The following is a 16,180-nucleotide window of genomic DNA, read 5'->3' on the forward strand; positions in this document are numbered from 1 at the left end:
GATACAATAACAATGAAGACCCCATGAAAGAAAAGTTCAGCTATACAGAGACACACAAGCTGACTTCTTCAATACAGCGTGACGTTCATTTATTAAATCAAATAAGAGGATTCATGAGGTCAAGTCATTTTAAGTTGCTAAGAGATGCATCCCAGATGGTGCAACAGATAGCCCACTGAAAACATGAAATACCAACACATATTGCTAACCAAGCAAGTGCTTATAAGTGGCTGTAAATAAGCATTTGCTAACATTGTGCCCAGATTAAAGTAATATCTTACATACTGCTCCTTGCCATTTGTAATCAATGTTTTTCTTTATTTACATAAGCAGCAAAGTAAAACATATTTATGTTTAAAGTTCCTACATCAATTCGTTTTTCTTTTTTTTTTCTTTTTTTTCCTTTTTTTTGTCAATAGTTACTTTCTCATGTGTAAGTGTGTGTGTGTTTACAGCTTTATAAGATACTGGAGTAACCAGTCCTGCCTAATGCTGACCAGGTGTGAAACTTACACAGACCAACCACAGACACTAAAAACCTGACTCCTATCAGAGAAAGAGCAGATGTTAAACACACACACACACACACACACACACACACTTCCAGATGGCAGATTATGTCCTTCCCACTGATTTCATATTCAATTAGTAAAATCAAAGGAGGATGCAGACCTGACCAGCTCTCTCTCTCTCGTGTGTGTAAAATGGGAAAAGACATCATGAGACGTGTGGTCAGGGAGAGTGTGGCGAAGAGGAGAGAACAAAGAGGAGGACTGGGAGGTTCAGTGTCTCTGTCACATTCAGCCATCAAGGTAGATTCAACATGACTGTCAGCAAAGGTCCATGACTGGCTGTATTACAACTAAAACTGAAATCTGTCCAATGAAGCACACAACCTTCACACCAAGGTCAGACTCCTTTCTGATTTCTTAACTGTACAACTATGTCCAAAGACCCTCCTTTACATAACATACTGTCAATAGAATCCTTCACTTCAAAAGCATCAAGGAGCCAGAGAGTGCTGTAAATACTGCTCTATGGCATTATAGCGCCAGTAATAATAACCCGACTTAGCAAACTGGTTTATTATTTCTAGCACACTATTAAACAGAAATTGAAATTACAGTTTAAATTATTACAAGTCAAGAAAACAGTCAACATTTAGCAACATCTACTGTTAAACAACACGTTTGTGTTTGCTGACTGTGGCTAATGTTTTGACCTTCGGTTCTGAATGTGTTGACGTCTACATTCTCGTGCTCGTTGTAGTTACACGTTGCTCTAGTCGATAAGACAAATTAACCTGACAATTAATCTAGAGCAAATTACAGCTCAACCACACTGCTCCCACGAGATGCTATCCATTCAGTGTGCTTGTTTACATCTGGCTGGTAGAGCAAGGAGAGCAGGCCTATTAACCAGAGCTTGAACTGTGTCACACTTTGAACATTACATTTGACTGGCATCGAGAGCAAATATTAAAAATATTAATAATTTGTCAACCAACAAATAATTCTGACGCCGACCAGGCTCCTGACTGCAGGTGCATTTTCCGGATAATGTCCTGCTGAGTTCTCACATCAGCTCAATCAGACTTGCTGCAGAAGAAAGACTTTAAGGGACTGGCAGGAGGAAGTCTGGGTGATGTCCGAGTGAAAAATTCAGCTGTTTCTCCTCTCTCTCTGTGCTGTTCTTTCTCCAAAAACTTGAACCTTAACGTCAAGCTGCTTCAGGGAAGCTGCTTAAGGACAGTGTTGTGTTACTTCTCTGTGTAAGCTGGGCATCGCAGATGTTTCTAAAGCACAGATTTTAATAGATCTCATACAGGAATGAGATGATGAGGTTTCGTTGATGTCCAGCTCTAACACATCGAAAACAAACAACCTTTCAAATGTTCCACAAACCAAAACAATGTTGTGTTTTGATACCATGGGGAATGCAGTGCAACAAAAACAAGACAGTCTAATCTGACATTTTAACATTTAAAAATCATAACAGGATCCTTTTTTCTTTGCTTCATGTTAGCTTTAATTTCGAAGTCTTTGGGAAAAAAAACAATCAACTCATAGACTATTTGGTCTCTTTTTTGTTTTTTTTAGTGTCTGCCTTAGACCAGTCTCATCCCAGTCAAGCCAACAGATCCAGCTTCAGCTTAATTGAGTTCCTATGAGAAGTACCGTGGGAACTTTTTAATTTATCAGAGAGAAAAGCAAATAAGGATATATAACATACGATAAATGCAGTGAACGAGGAATTTCAGGAAATGAGCAGCGGATGTTTCTGGGACATCTTTCTTGTATCTCACACAATAAATAGCTGAAGGGGAAAAACGTCCCTAAACTTTGAGGACTTCAGGGAAACGTCTGAGGGTGAAGTAGCCCCTTAGGTATTGCGCTTTAATAATCAGAATACAGTGCAAACATCTCAATACATCCATTAACTTTAGCACTCTTCCTTGTTAAAAGGTAAAACATGTTGTGGAAGTGTTCTGATGGTAACAAAGGTGTTTGAGGAGAGTGATAATCAGGGTCCAAAATAAACTTTTTGACTCACCGGCTGAGGTGGCAGGTAGATGAAAAAAACCATCAGAGAATAAAAAAATGATTACTCCACAATACAAGTGTTCTCTTGATTGAGCTTTGACAATATTAGACTCTTCATATAATCCACCTGTTCATTATTAGACGTGTCTTGTGACGTATCTCTGATTACTCATGCTACGCGTGCATTTAGCACACACTCGATCTGCAGTGTTTCTAGCAGCGCTGTTTCAGAGTCCGAGTGGAGACGATCACAGATGGAGACTACAGCGACTGTGTGCTATCGTTATGTTAGCTGTAGACATGTTCAGAGTGAACAGAGAAAAGTCCAACTGACTGTTTGACCGGATCACGTGTTCCCGACTCGGTCGTATAGATCAGGGATCCACTGTGTGCTGATTTCGGACCCTGGTGATAACGCTTGCTGTAATCCATATAGACCCCTGGCTGGTGAAGGAGAAGTGCTAGTGTAATACAATGAAACTCAAATGAAGCTTTTTTACTGGAAAGAGAAATCTAGTAGTATAGTCACTGGATAAACTAATATCTTTCAATATTATCGGCTGGCCGATAAATAAGACGAGCTCTACCATTTATTATTTTAACATCTTTTTTAAATGCCATTTCATTTGAAGGAATGGATCTCATCAACCTGATTACCACCAAGAGCAAGCAGCTCCACAGCTCAACAGCAGCCTACATTTACAGATCTTACAGGCTGATTTTTGTTCAGTTTTGTCGACCTGATGATCAGTGGTAGAGTGCTCAGGGTCAGTTTGCAGCTGTGTTTACTTTTTAAACTTAACCTGCCAAATAAATGTAATAAAAACAGTCTGAATTGAAGTGTCAAGCATGCAGCTTTTGTATAAATATCACAACTGCCTCTGATGACATTTTCTGTGTTTTTGCTCATCTGAAACACCTGTGAATACATAAAAATAGCTCTTTAGCTCTTCTTCTTCAGCCATTAATTTGATGGGAAGCAACAACACTACATCAGCGGGGCATACAGTTCAGTTAAAATCATGATTTTAGGTTATAATGTCTTTTGAACTAACTAAATCAATATGAGGACACACACTTACATTAGAAGGTTAAAGCTTTGAGTCTTCCACACGTTATACTGAAACACTGACCCTCCTTGTCATCATTCTGAATAAGCTGTCTTCACCCCCTACACAAGCAGGTCTTTTATGAATAACATGGACCAGAGGCTTATCCGAAAGTGCTCAAATGTAGGGAAAAAGCTGATCTGCTTAATGTGGAGCTAATCAAAAATAAAAGAGGAGAAGAATACTGAAGTTTGACTGTCGCGATTCCCAAATGTTATCAGTAACCCCCAAGCGTATTCAGATATGCAACAGTTAACATCACTTTTACTGAATGAGAACTGGTTACACAACTTTCGAGGACTAACCAGCTGCACAAACACTATATTTTGAAGTGATTGTTACAGGAAGTTGGCTTGTGCTTCAAAAGTCCACCTGGATATGATGTAGACTGAACAATGTGTCTGCAGCTCCACGCTCCCTGAGTGTCATCCTGTTGCCCTGAAAAAAAAACGTCTGCTGTGTACTGTTTACAAGCATGTGTAAACCTCAACTATGACGAGACTGCTGATGCTGCCCTCGATAGCAAAGTACTTTGAACTCAGTGTCTCCAGGGAACGCAGCGGGTCAGCAGCCCCGTCTAAGCAAAATCCCCTGTTGGACTAGAAAATCCTGAAACGTTCCAGTTCCATATAGAACTCAACTGACCATAATGACACGTTTTCAACCAACAAACTGACCCTAACTCTTTGCAATTTCACTGTTTGTATTTCACTTTTTATATATTTAGCTTTGACAAAACAAGGGTATAACCGGTTGCTGGTTGGAAAAACTTAAGGCCTATATTTCATAGTCAATTCAGCAATCCCTTTACCATGGGATGGCCAAACAAATTTAACCGTGTGTACTACACTTTAATCTTGTGTTCACAAAACTATAATTAAGTTTGTGGGACTCAGGCCCATGCCTGCTCACAGTGGACATGGAGAGAAGAGGGCTGCCGTTCACTTCCCTCCTTTCCCTCCTCTTCTTCCCCCTCTGTTTTGAGGAGTCAAATTGGTTCCAGATGCATTCTCTCACGGCTAGCCTCCATAACCAAATTGCAACATGAAAGAAATGTAGGGGAGAACTTAGCAAAACTTTGTATGAGGAAAAAAAATGCATGGAATTCCTACGCAAAATAGTGGGAGGACGTTGAAGAAGAAGCCATATTCTTCCTGAGGGCACGAATGTCTGATCACGTTTCTGCATGGTGCTACATTACATGTTCTTGTGTTTTTCTGAGACCTTTAATACTGTCGCAAGCCTTTCGGAGACAATGTGCACCCTGAACGTGGATCTAAGAGCTTTGTTTCTTTCATGTTCCTGGCAGATGTGTCAGAAAAAAAAACTGTACAAAGTGATATTTAACCAGAGCAAATCCACATCCTGCACCCATGTGGACTGAAGATCAAAGACCAACCCAGCAGCATGTTAGACCAATTTATAACCCTGCCCATGCATGGAGCCCCTTTAAACACTCACTATAGGATGTTTAAATACACCAATACCAATGTGTTAGTAAAGAACAACAGCTTACAGTCTATTGAGAAGACACCCAGCCAAAAAGGCTAAAGAACGTAGCAACATAGTATAAAGTAACTCCATGTTTCCTCAGCCAATTAACAAGTGAAAGCAACTCCAAGGTCAGATGTTCTACTACAACAACAGCACCAACACACACCTCTGTGTTTGTCTAAGTCGCTAAACATGTCAGAGTGAATTCATTGGGAGCCTCAGAGTAAACACACTGCCTTTCATACAGATTTTGCTTAAGTGCATCTCTCTTTTAGTGATTTTATTCAAAACAATAGGTTGTATTTTTACTTAGCAGCTAATAAAGTAGTCTAATGCTCGTTAGACACTTGCAGCCTTAACACACATTTTTTTTAGGCTACCTGGTATAATGACAGCGAATGTGTTATTATTATAGTTGGCTATACAATGTACCTAAATGCACAATTAAGTACAAAGTAAACATCTTTGAGCTACATGATGTTGGCTATAAGAGGTAACTGTCCCTTTTACTTTTTATCCCAATCCCTATGCGAACTCTTTTTTCTTTCCTATCCCCAGTAATTTGTCACACAATGAACCGAAACAAAAAAATCTTGTTCCAACTCTATAGCAGCCTTCTGGGAGCCAAATAACGCCGACAGAAGCTGAATGGTTGGACTTTATATTCACTACGCCATACTTAAGACTTCAAAGGCTCATTCAAACTTTTTTTTTTTTTTTTTTTTTTTTTGCTACACAGGATGCTAACCCCCATACGTCGCGCGACGGACAGAGCTGCACAAGCTTATTTTACTGTTTTACAACAAAGCAAAAATAAAATATTAAACACTAAAAACCTGAAATGAATGTGAATAATTAACCCTTCAATTCGGCGTGCGATAAATACACTAATGACGACCCGTTCAAAGTTGTACAATTCTTCCTTTTTCCCGTTATTCCCACAGCCTTGTCACACCTAACGGAGACTCTCTGAGGTGGGCGGTCGCTAGCGCTCTAAACTACTTCAAACCTATCTGATTTATTGTAACACACTTCTGGCTGATAGACATTTTGTCGCCCGAATTGACTTAATGGCCTAAATAATTGCAAAAACATTTGAATCAATTGTCTGCGATGGGGATACGTTCACTGAGAGTAAACGGAGTATTGAATTGTCAGAGTTTTGAGTGAAGTTTGGCTTGACGTTCTCACAACATGAGAGCGGAATCCACTGTACTAACATAATGCCAGCCGTCACTAAAACAACGAGTTCGTCCAAACTTTACGCGTTCAACACAGAGGCACTAGGGCTGAAGCTGTGCACTTTTCTATCTTTGTAAAGGGTGCAGCGTTGCATGAAAGCGGACACAGACGGCAGTCAAGTTGTGCAGACGAACAGTTCATGGAAACAGACATACTCACCCTGAGCTCGGAGCGGCTGGCAGTAAAAGTTTACTGAGAGGAAGAAACTGATTATCTGGAAACACACACGCATCTTATTGCAATCCTAAAGTGCATCGTGGACAAGAAGACATAGAAAACACTTGTACTGTGACACGCTCCATGGATCCCCTGTTACTCTCTCTCTCTCTCTCTCTCTCTCTCTCTCTCTCTCTCTCTCTCTCTCTCTCTGCCCCCGGTGTGCGTATGGACCACTACGGACATGCGCAGAACGGAGAACTATACCGGTTAACGTTGACAAAGGCAAAGATGGAAAGTGTTTATAATTTACTGTACATTTGCTGATGTAGTTTAGCCAATTTTGCAATCCATTTGCATGGTTGAATTCAAATCACAGACTTTACGCGTTGGAAAGTCTCAATACAACAACCAAAACATGTTGCAAAGATCTTGGAAACTTTTCCACTGCATGTCACACCTTCAGTGCTTCAGAGGTTCACTGAAACCCATTACAAGGACACATCAGACATGTCACTGCAGGAGCTGGAGATCGAACCCTCGGCCTTCCCTGTTGAGAGACGACAACATTACCAACTCAGCAACATGTAAAATAAGATGAGCGAAACATGTTGGCTGCCTCTTCTTGAAACTTGACCTCTAATTTTGTTCTAATTCCCAGATAAATCAAAACATTGTAATGTTCGGGCCACACATAACAGAAAAAAGAATGACAGGCATGACATGTTGACTTCTCTTGAAACTGACCTTTGCCTATACCCTTAAAAACAAATAGCTTGATACAAACATCTTTTAAGTGAATTAAATAAACAAATCTTTCCACTTAATTAAATCTAGGCTCGAATTACGCTTCCCAAAAAAAACATTTCTGGCCACAAAATGTTAGACAAACATATCTCCAGGAGACAGGATTACATTAGCATCATTTTCTCATGTAAATAACAAATGCAAACAGCTGGGATTTAGGGGATATTATTAAATATATACTGCATGATGAATCCATTTGATGTTGAAAAAAGATGCATCACAGGCATCAAGTTCCCATGCACTGATCACTGATCACTGACCTTGAATTTCCCTCGGGATCAATAAAGTATCTATCTATCTATCTATCATCTGTAGGAGATTTCTTATTATTGATTTTAGGTTTTCGGGTCCAGAAAGGTTATCTGAAGTACAGGAGAGGTTTTTTTTGTGTGTTTTTTTAAAGCGACATAAACATAAATCACATTTACATTAACAGTAAATAATACAGATTTTACAGGACTCACATTTGTCACTGTGAATTTGTTAAGCAAGATTGTTTCATTTCTTTTTTATAATTCAACATCCACATGTCTTAATCAGTGAATATCTTTTTCCATTCTCACTTTTGTTCCTATTCAACAAACACACAGACACAGTCACCCACAGGCAATGTCAGGTTTCACATTCACACAACCTGCATGTTTGAAAACTGGAGCCCCCGAGGGAAACCCACGCATAACACACAGAGACAAAGCATGCAATCAGTATAAATATTTCTGAATTCTGTCACTGTAATACATACAACATAGCTTTTGTGCCTGTTGCACTGATTTATTTGAAGGAGTAATTTCTCCTCTGTTCTTGTTTTGAAGATTGCACATGAATCAGTTTGAGACTTCAGAGAGTGTTTGGGAGTCATCGCACACCAGCACAAACCTGCTTTGAATAACAGAACGATGAGACATAATATGAAAGTTTTGCTGCCTCTAGAGGATCAGTGTGTTGTATCAGCGTTCCCAGAGGCGCTGCTTGTCATCAGGTAAGGCAGTCAACTGCTTAGGGCCCAAGACCAGCGGGTCTATAAAACCACAACAGCGGAACCAACATTTACACATTTTTTCAACGACAGTGCGGGAAATCTCTCGAAGGGGACCTCATTTAAAAGCATTCACTCTTGGTGTTGTGCAACTTGCTGCATGTAATATTACTGTGAAAACCACAATTTGTCAACACAAGTCAACCAAGAAAAATGAAGAGGAATTATCCGTCTATAAGAGAGAAAACAGAAACAGAAAAAAAGAGGTTGAGGATTAAGTGTCTGGACAATGTAAGACATTATGGTTATAAATGTGGGTTAGGGCCCCCGGGCCCCCACAGACTCTAGAATCTCCACTGAGTGTTCCCTGCATGAACGCTGTATGACAGGCAAGTAATTATTGGACTATCTTTAAGGTTCTTTATCAAATACGGGCTATATACATCTTAATTTTTTCTATTTCATTTTTTTTCATGTCAGAGCTCAAATGTTTAATGGTATAATGTACTGGGATGTAATCATGTTAAATGATTAAGAAATAAGGACAGAGAGAGAGAGAGAAATGAAATGCACTATTGGCAGTGACGTGAAGTGGTGTGACACGTATAAAGTTCACTGTAAAATTCATTAATTCAACTTTAACTTCAGTCCATGAAATAATCCTGATTTCATTTAAGGACAGGAGTCAATAGCAGATGTGCCTTTAATTGTTTTGCAACAAAACCCTGCAGGTGGACACGTGTAAAATAGAGCAAATAGTGTTACCCAATGTCTGGTAGTTGTAACCACCGCCTGATGCCCGACCTCCACCAAGGGATCGTGTCGTCCCTCAAACACCACCTGATGCACAGCCTCCACCATCGGACTGTGTCGTCCCCACAACCATCGCCGTCCTCATTCATGCACGGCCTGTTCTGACCCCACCTTAGCGGCAAGGATGTGTGGACAACAGGAACGCGGTGAATAGAAATCTTGTCTTCATGTTATACCATATGCTCTTTTGTACAGAATCTCGAGATAACTGAATTGGCGTTGTAAATAATTATTGATTGATTGATTGTCCAGAGTTCATATTCAAAAAGGACTTAGGTAACAAATCATCCTCTGAATTTATCTTTAATCAATTCAATTCATTGAACTATCAGCCCAAATAAAGAAGAATTTAATTTATTTTGTTTTGAGATGTTAAAATATCAGCAAGAAAAAATAAGACTGATATGATGATTTTTCTGATATATTCATCTCGGGACAGGAAGTGTTGTTTTCGGGGGGGTGGGGGGCCTCCCAGTCTGTCCCCTCATTGTCCCTCCTAATGCCCGTGTCAACAGGGCCAGGCGGCTTTTTGTGCCACACAGCCGTCAAACAGCAGGAAAATCCATGTCCAGGGAGACATCCTCTTTTGTAATGGGTCAAAGGTCCTGAGTGAGAAGGATGTCAGGGGATGGAGTCAGCACTTTGGCCCCATGTGGCTACATCATGCTGTCGACAGGAATGAATAGTGAGGGGCCACGAGGGAGGACCCACTGGCAGGGAGAGAGGAGGAGAATGAATCATTTATTCACACATGCACTGAGGTCATCTGGGACACATAGATAGTTCTTTGAGCCCAAACATATGACATGATACCCAAAATACTACTTTTTATTTTGTTGTTATGCAGATGGAGTACAACATGTTATATTTACTCTGATGTAATTAAGTTTGAAAAATAATAAAATACTGTTTCCTCAGTCGCTTGCAGCTTGTTTTAATGCAGCTGCACGACTCCTGATCGGTAAGAGACGACTTGACCACATCACATCAACAGTACTGGCTTCTCTCCACTGGCTTCCTGTCACTTCCAGGATCCAGTTTAAGATGTTATCACTTGTTTTTAAAACTTCACATGGTTTTGCTCCGTCATACTAATAAATAATAATCCGAGCTGTTGCACTGCTCCAGCCAGAGAAATGCGGTCAACTCACCAGATTCTTCTGGATGTTGCACGGTGACAGAGCCTTTGTGGCGGCTGCTTCTAACTTACAAGAGAGAAGAGAACATTGGAACCGCTACATCCACTAAAACTTTTTAATGTGCTGCGTTAAACACACCTCTTTGCGTAAACTTTGACCTGACTTGTAAAAAATATTAGATATTTTTTCGTTTGCCAATAGCACACAAGGCTTTCCTCCTGAACTGTAAGAGGACATGTTATTCATGTATCTTATTCATATGTAAATAAAATTATCATATTTAATGTTCTCTGGAGGTCATTAGAAGTAAAATCTTATTATAAAGCTTTCCCTTAGAAATACAATGTTGTGCTACAAATACTTAAACTTCGATTAATACTGACGATAGTGCACTGGGTCTATATTGTATGAGTAAATTTGAATATATAATCTTGTAGGGTCATTTTGTGAACTTTTGATATCTTTGCATTCCAGTTTGAGATTTTAGGCAGGAGAAGTTCTCAATATTTCCATCCGATTGTGTCATTTACCAAGGAAATGAAGAGCTGGCATTTAGCTGTGTATTGTACAGTAGGTTTGTTGTGTACTTGTGGACACACACAGGACATACATGATGTATTTTGATTGCATGTTTACACAGTTAAATATACACATCTCATCTGCAAACTACGTTCACTATTCAAGATTTTTTCTATTACATTGACCATCACTATGCTCTGCCAATGCAAGGCGTCCGATCCTACCAAGCTTTCCTCTGTCGCCCCCCCGGTGGTGGAACAAACAACGACACTCCAACTGATCTGCAGCGTCCTTTTGGACCTTTAAGAAAAAGCTAAAGACAGCTCTCTCATGAATATCTGTGACCTTAATGATATTGATGATGACATTAATAATGATGACAAAAGTATTGCTTGATAATGGCGATGTAAGGATGGTTTTGATGCTGATTAGAACTCTCAAGAACAGCTGCAGATGTAGTGATTTGCCTCTGTGCATTGCCTGTCATCACCCATCTCAGATCAGACTCACAGTAAAGCTGTTCACACTTACTAATGTTGTTTCCTCCTTTCTAGATCCTTGCCTTTTTTTGTACTTACTTTCTGATGTACGTCGCTTTTGACAAAAGTGTCTGCTTTAGGAATTGTGGAAGATTAAAATTGTCTAAGTATTGTACAAAACTAAATGAAACTGTCAAATCATCATAGATAATTACTCAATAATAATAATAAAGTCTACATTTACTTTTATACTTCAATACATTGAAATCTAAATCCTCGTATTAGATATACTGTAATAAACTGCAGTTAAGTTCATTATTCGTATTCCTTGTTTGTTTAAAGTCATCTAGAAGAGTCCATGACCTCGTCCTCATGCCCAGCCAGATGAAGTTGTTTCAAATGGAAAGCTACCAGAGCAGCATCGCTCCAGTTCATGGGTGGAGGAGGACATGGCTCAGTTGAGCCTGCAGTACTCATGTCATTGTACTACCACAACATTTTTAAGGTTTGGCAAACGTTTTAAAATGATTTTAAAGAGGAATTCCCCTCTTGGATGCTTCACCACCACCACCACCCCTCAGTCCGAAACAGCTGAAGTTTGTCATGTTGCTTTGTATAATCAAGTATATTGAATTCTTTACAGAGGGGTCTTTTTTTTTTTTTTTTTTAAATGGCACTGTATGTGTGTCAATATCTTGTGTTTTTCCCTGATTTTAAAAATCGCTACAAACAGTAAGGGAGCCCACCAGACTTGTGCCCACAGCAGTCGCTAAGAGACACGGCAGTCTGGAAAAATAAAGTGTCCGCAGAAGAGAGAGTCTCTTGTGTGCAGTCAGACCTACAGTACAAACCCTGAGGCTCCATCCGTCACTGACTGCCCAACTGGCACCCAGCTTCAGCACAGAGCTCCATTGTCAAGACAGATGTAGTTAGACATCATGATAAACTCAGTGTTGTTGTTTTCCATTAGTTCTGTTCCTGTCCTCGCTAACCAGATGCTTAATTTCAGTTGTTACGCTTATAGCAGATCCCTTATGTCCACAGATGTGTGACTGTGTGTGTCTGAATGTATAAGTACTGAGCGGATATTGGATTTTTTATCATATTGTAGATGGAATCTAATCAAAGTTGGCCTTTCAAATGAAGCATTTATTGAAAGAGACTTAACTTATCTAAGATGAGCAGATTAAAACGCCACATGCTCATTGATATAAACACCATCTGTGATAGAAGTCATATTTACTTTCTCTTGCAGCCAAGTCACAGCTAATTGATGAAATGTGTTCATTAATTGAAATGTTCAGAAGAGAGTACTTCCTTGTTCATTTCCTGCTGTAAAACAACTTACAAGTTTTGTTCTTAGTCATGAAACTAATAAACAACTCAAAGGCGTCCTTAGCACGAATGACATTTAAAGGAACTTTGCGAAGTGTTCATGTGATTGAAAAATTTGGGAACACACAACAAACTGGCAACATGAGGGAGGACACACAGGATAGAAGAGACATCAATCACAGGATGACGAGAAACAGGTGAGGACAATCGGGGCGAGGGAAGGGGGAAGCACTTAGGTGGGGAAACACAAGGAACAGGATTGAGAAGACAGGGACGGTCGGTAAACAATATCTAAAACAGATATTAATGTTCAGGTAAGAGATAAAATAAAAGTGCTTGGAATCTGGATTAATTGCAAGGACAGTTGTTTGTTAAACTGGTCTAAAAAAAGAGAGCGAAATTAAGGAAGAGGTCCAGAGAGACATTATTCGTGGAGTTGGTGTACTGTGATGTTTCAAAGTGATTGGGAGGTTTTTCTGGCAATACAAATATAATACCTTTCCTGGTTAAATTCACTTTCCAAGTTTCCGACTTCAAACTGTCCCGTGACAGATGGTTCTTCATTTTAAAAGTCCATAAAGCTGAACTTGTCATGCTCTGTTTTCCAACATTCACCTTCAAATAAACCACATGCTGAAGAAATAGTCCCCCGGTCCTAAACAGTATTTTACTGTCTGTGTTTTCACAGGCTTTTGGACAAGAGCTGAGTGTCTCCAATGTGACCTCTAAAGGGTGTATCCATCAGCTAAAGCCCTCCATTAGTCCTTTCTGTGATGCCATTGAAACACCTCAGTAACATCCCATGTGTTGACTTGTGAAGGCTTGTTTGAGTGATGATGAAGGAAGCCTCATTTTCTGTCTTGTCAACAGGGATACTCCTCATGACGTGGTGCTGTGTGGGGTTTCCATTCACACCTATACAGTAACTGAGGTGATTAAAGGACAGATATGTGGCTGTGCGTGTGTCTGGGCGCAGACGGGTTTCTAAAGAAGTGTTTTTTGTGTCCATCCCCCAAGCAGCATGACATGGCTTTTCACCACCTGTCAGTATGTTGAAACACACACACGCACACAAACTCACACACTCAGGTCCGGGTTACAGCAAAGATGTGAGAGGGACCCCTGCATTTACCCAAGCAAAAACAACATCTGTCAGGTTCACACTATAGCTCCCCATGTACTGTATGTCCTCGTGTTAGCTCCATGGTTGATGAGGACCACAAAGACACACACACACACACACACACACACACACACACACACACACACACACACACACACACACACACACACACACACACACACACACACACACACACACACACACACACACACACACACACACACACACACACACACACACACACACACACACACACACACACACACACACACACACACCCCAAGTCAAACCTCTGAAGTCCCTTGCATGTCAGAGAGGGAGAAAAAGCAGAGAAAGAAAAGAGGGGGGCTCTGTCAGTGTTTTGGTGTCAGCCATGATGGATGGGAAACAGGAACATATGGTTTGCTATTGTTACTCACTAAATCCTCTTTGACTGTTGGGCTGTTTGCTTGGTTTCTAGGCGCTGAGTTTGACATGGCTGAGCTACACCATGACATACTATGCCATTGAGTGAGGGAAAATAACATGAGCCACCTGTGGCCTGTCAGAGAGCAAACACTGTAAGCTGAGAGTGTTATGTGTTCAAGTATTTCAGAACTAAAGAGGAAAATTGTGAAGATGGATAAAAACAAATAAATGATTGTTATAGAGAAACAGTAAGGTAAAAAAAAAGTGAATTTGAACACTTTGGGCCCTGTCACAAGTCCGGCACAAAGCGTCTTGGCACGCAGCGCAGTTTCTTTTCTGTGTTCCTACTTATACACCCAGTGCTTCAAAAAAGCAAATTGATGGCAGTGTTATTAAAAGCAAATCGTTAAACAAAGTTGTCCGTTGTGCAGGTAGGATGATTGGTGTCAGCCTGCCAGGTCTATAAGATATTTAAATGATAGACTCCTGTCACACGCCCTCAGCATCACCAGGGACCCTTCAGGTCATCCTGCTGCCAGTCTTTTTATTCCTCTTCCCTCAGGCAGACGGTGTCGCTCCATTAAATGCACTTCATCCTGTCATGCAAATAACTTTTTTCCATGCGCTGTACGCAGCCTGAGCAAACACGATTGACTTACGGGTATGTTTCTCATGTGGCTCTACTGTCTCTGTTCTTTTACTTATTTTAAAAGTCTGTTTTTTAAATTTTCTGTCTTGTTTCCTTGTGTAGTTGTACTGTTTTAACTCTTGCACTCTTCAATGTGGTTTTATACTTCAAATGGCAATGAACTGAACTGAACTGAATTGAGCTTACACCAGCATTATCACAAAGTTGTGAGATACTAATAGAATATTGCAAATTCTACCTGTTGACATGTTGTCAGGTTATTTTGCACACAAACTATCACATAGTTTGTTGTTATCACCATGTATTAGCTAAAAAAAACAAAACAAAGGTGCTTCAGGAGGCGTCCATGTTGCTGACATCATTCACAGCTCTGAGAAAGATAAATGGAATGTATCATAAGGAAACCAGCCCCCCATCTTTCCAATGTCCCTTGCTTGTGGACTCTTGCTAGTCCACAAGAGAAACCTCCTTCCCTGAGGTAAAAAAAAGGTGCATTTACTCGTACAAAAAAAAACACACAGTTTGATTTTAATTGGATATTTGATCCAAATTGATACATTATGTTTTCATTTTTTGTGGAATCCCTTGCTAGAGGCCTCCATAGCTTCTCTGTACGCAGGTTTATACAGACTGGAGGATCTTGATCATCGAGGTGGATTCAAGTTTCAGCCACCTGAATAATGCAAACCCATCACCTGTTGACCTGTCCTCTGTTTTCTCCACCACCAGCATGAGCTAACTGCTAACAGTGGCATTAGCGTGGGTCTATCAGCATGTTACACATATCATACTATATTTATTGATTGGCAAGGTTTATTCCTATATATTAGAGGTATAATAAAAGGCTCAGCAAAGCTATTTTTACTTCAAACTCTCCACTTCAATCACAGGGAGATGCACGTGCGTGAAGTGTGCGTGTGCTTTTAGGGGAGAGGGGGGCACACCTTGAGGCCATATGTGAACCGAATGTGCTCAAAAACGCCACGCAGACATGCACACACAAACATAGGTAAAGCCCGCCCACAGACCATATGTTCTCTGTACTTTGTGGTTACAGGATGCCAATAAACGAACCGGAACTTTGTGATTGAGTCTCATTTAAATCTGATGCAAGAGTGAATTAAAGGTCTACTCACATGTGCACCAGCTTCCTGTTTATGGTCTTATTTGGGACATTTTAACCTTTGATTTGATGTCTTCTGTGGTTCCCAGCTGACATGTCACTAATGATGCGGTTTAAAGAGCCATAATAAATAAAGCATGTCTCCCTCTGCTTTATTAGTTTGTGCCTCAGCTTCTAGAGTGCAGAATTTTGAGTTAGAAAGAAAACAAATGTAATCAGTGATCTTACTGAATGTTGCTGCATAAGACAAACTATAATTTTTTTT

At 40.2% G+C, this 16,180-nt stretch overlaps 1 protein-coding gene across 1 annotated transcript in view; it reads right to left on the reverse strand.

Annotated features, from left to right (window-relative positions):
* The window catches only part of reck (reversion-inducing-cysteine-rich protein with kazal motifs), a 220,314-nt gene extending 213,577 nt beyond the window's left edge, over positions 1-6,737 (reverse strand). Inside the window, exon 1 of the mRNA XM_079361492.1 lies at positions 6,548-6,737. Coding sequence (XP_079217618.1) covers positions 6,548-6,620 — 73 coding nt within the window. The 5' untranslated portion in view covers positions 6,621-6,737. The remainder of the gene's footprint in view (positions 1-6,547) is intronic.
* Between the last annotated feature and the right edge of the window lie 9,443 nt (positions 6,738-16,180).

Source organism: Symphodus melops, assembly GCF_947650265.1.
Source record: "Symphodus melops genome assembly, chromosome: 14".
Lineage (NCBI taxonomy): Eukaryota > Metazoa > Chordata > Actinopteri > Labriformes > Labridae > Symphodus > Symphodus melops.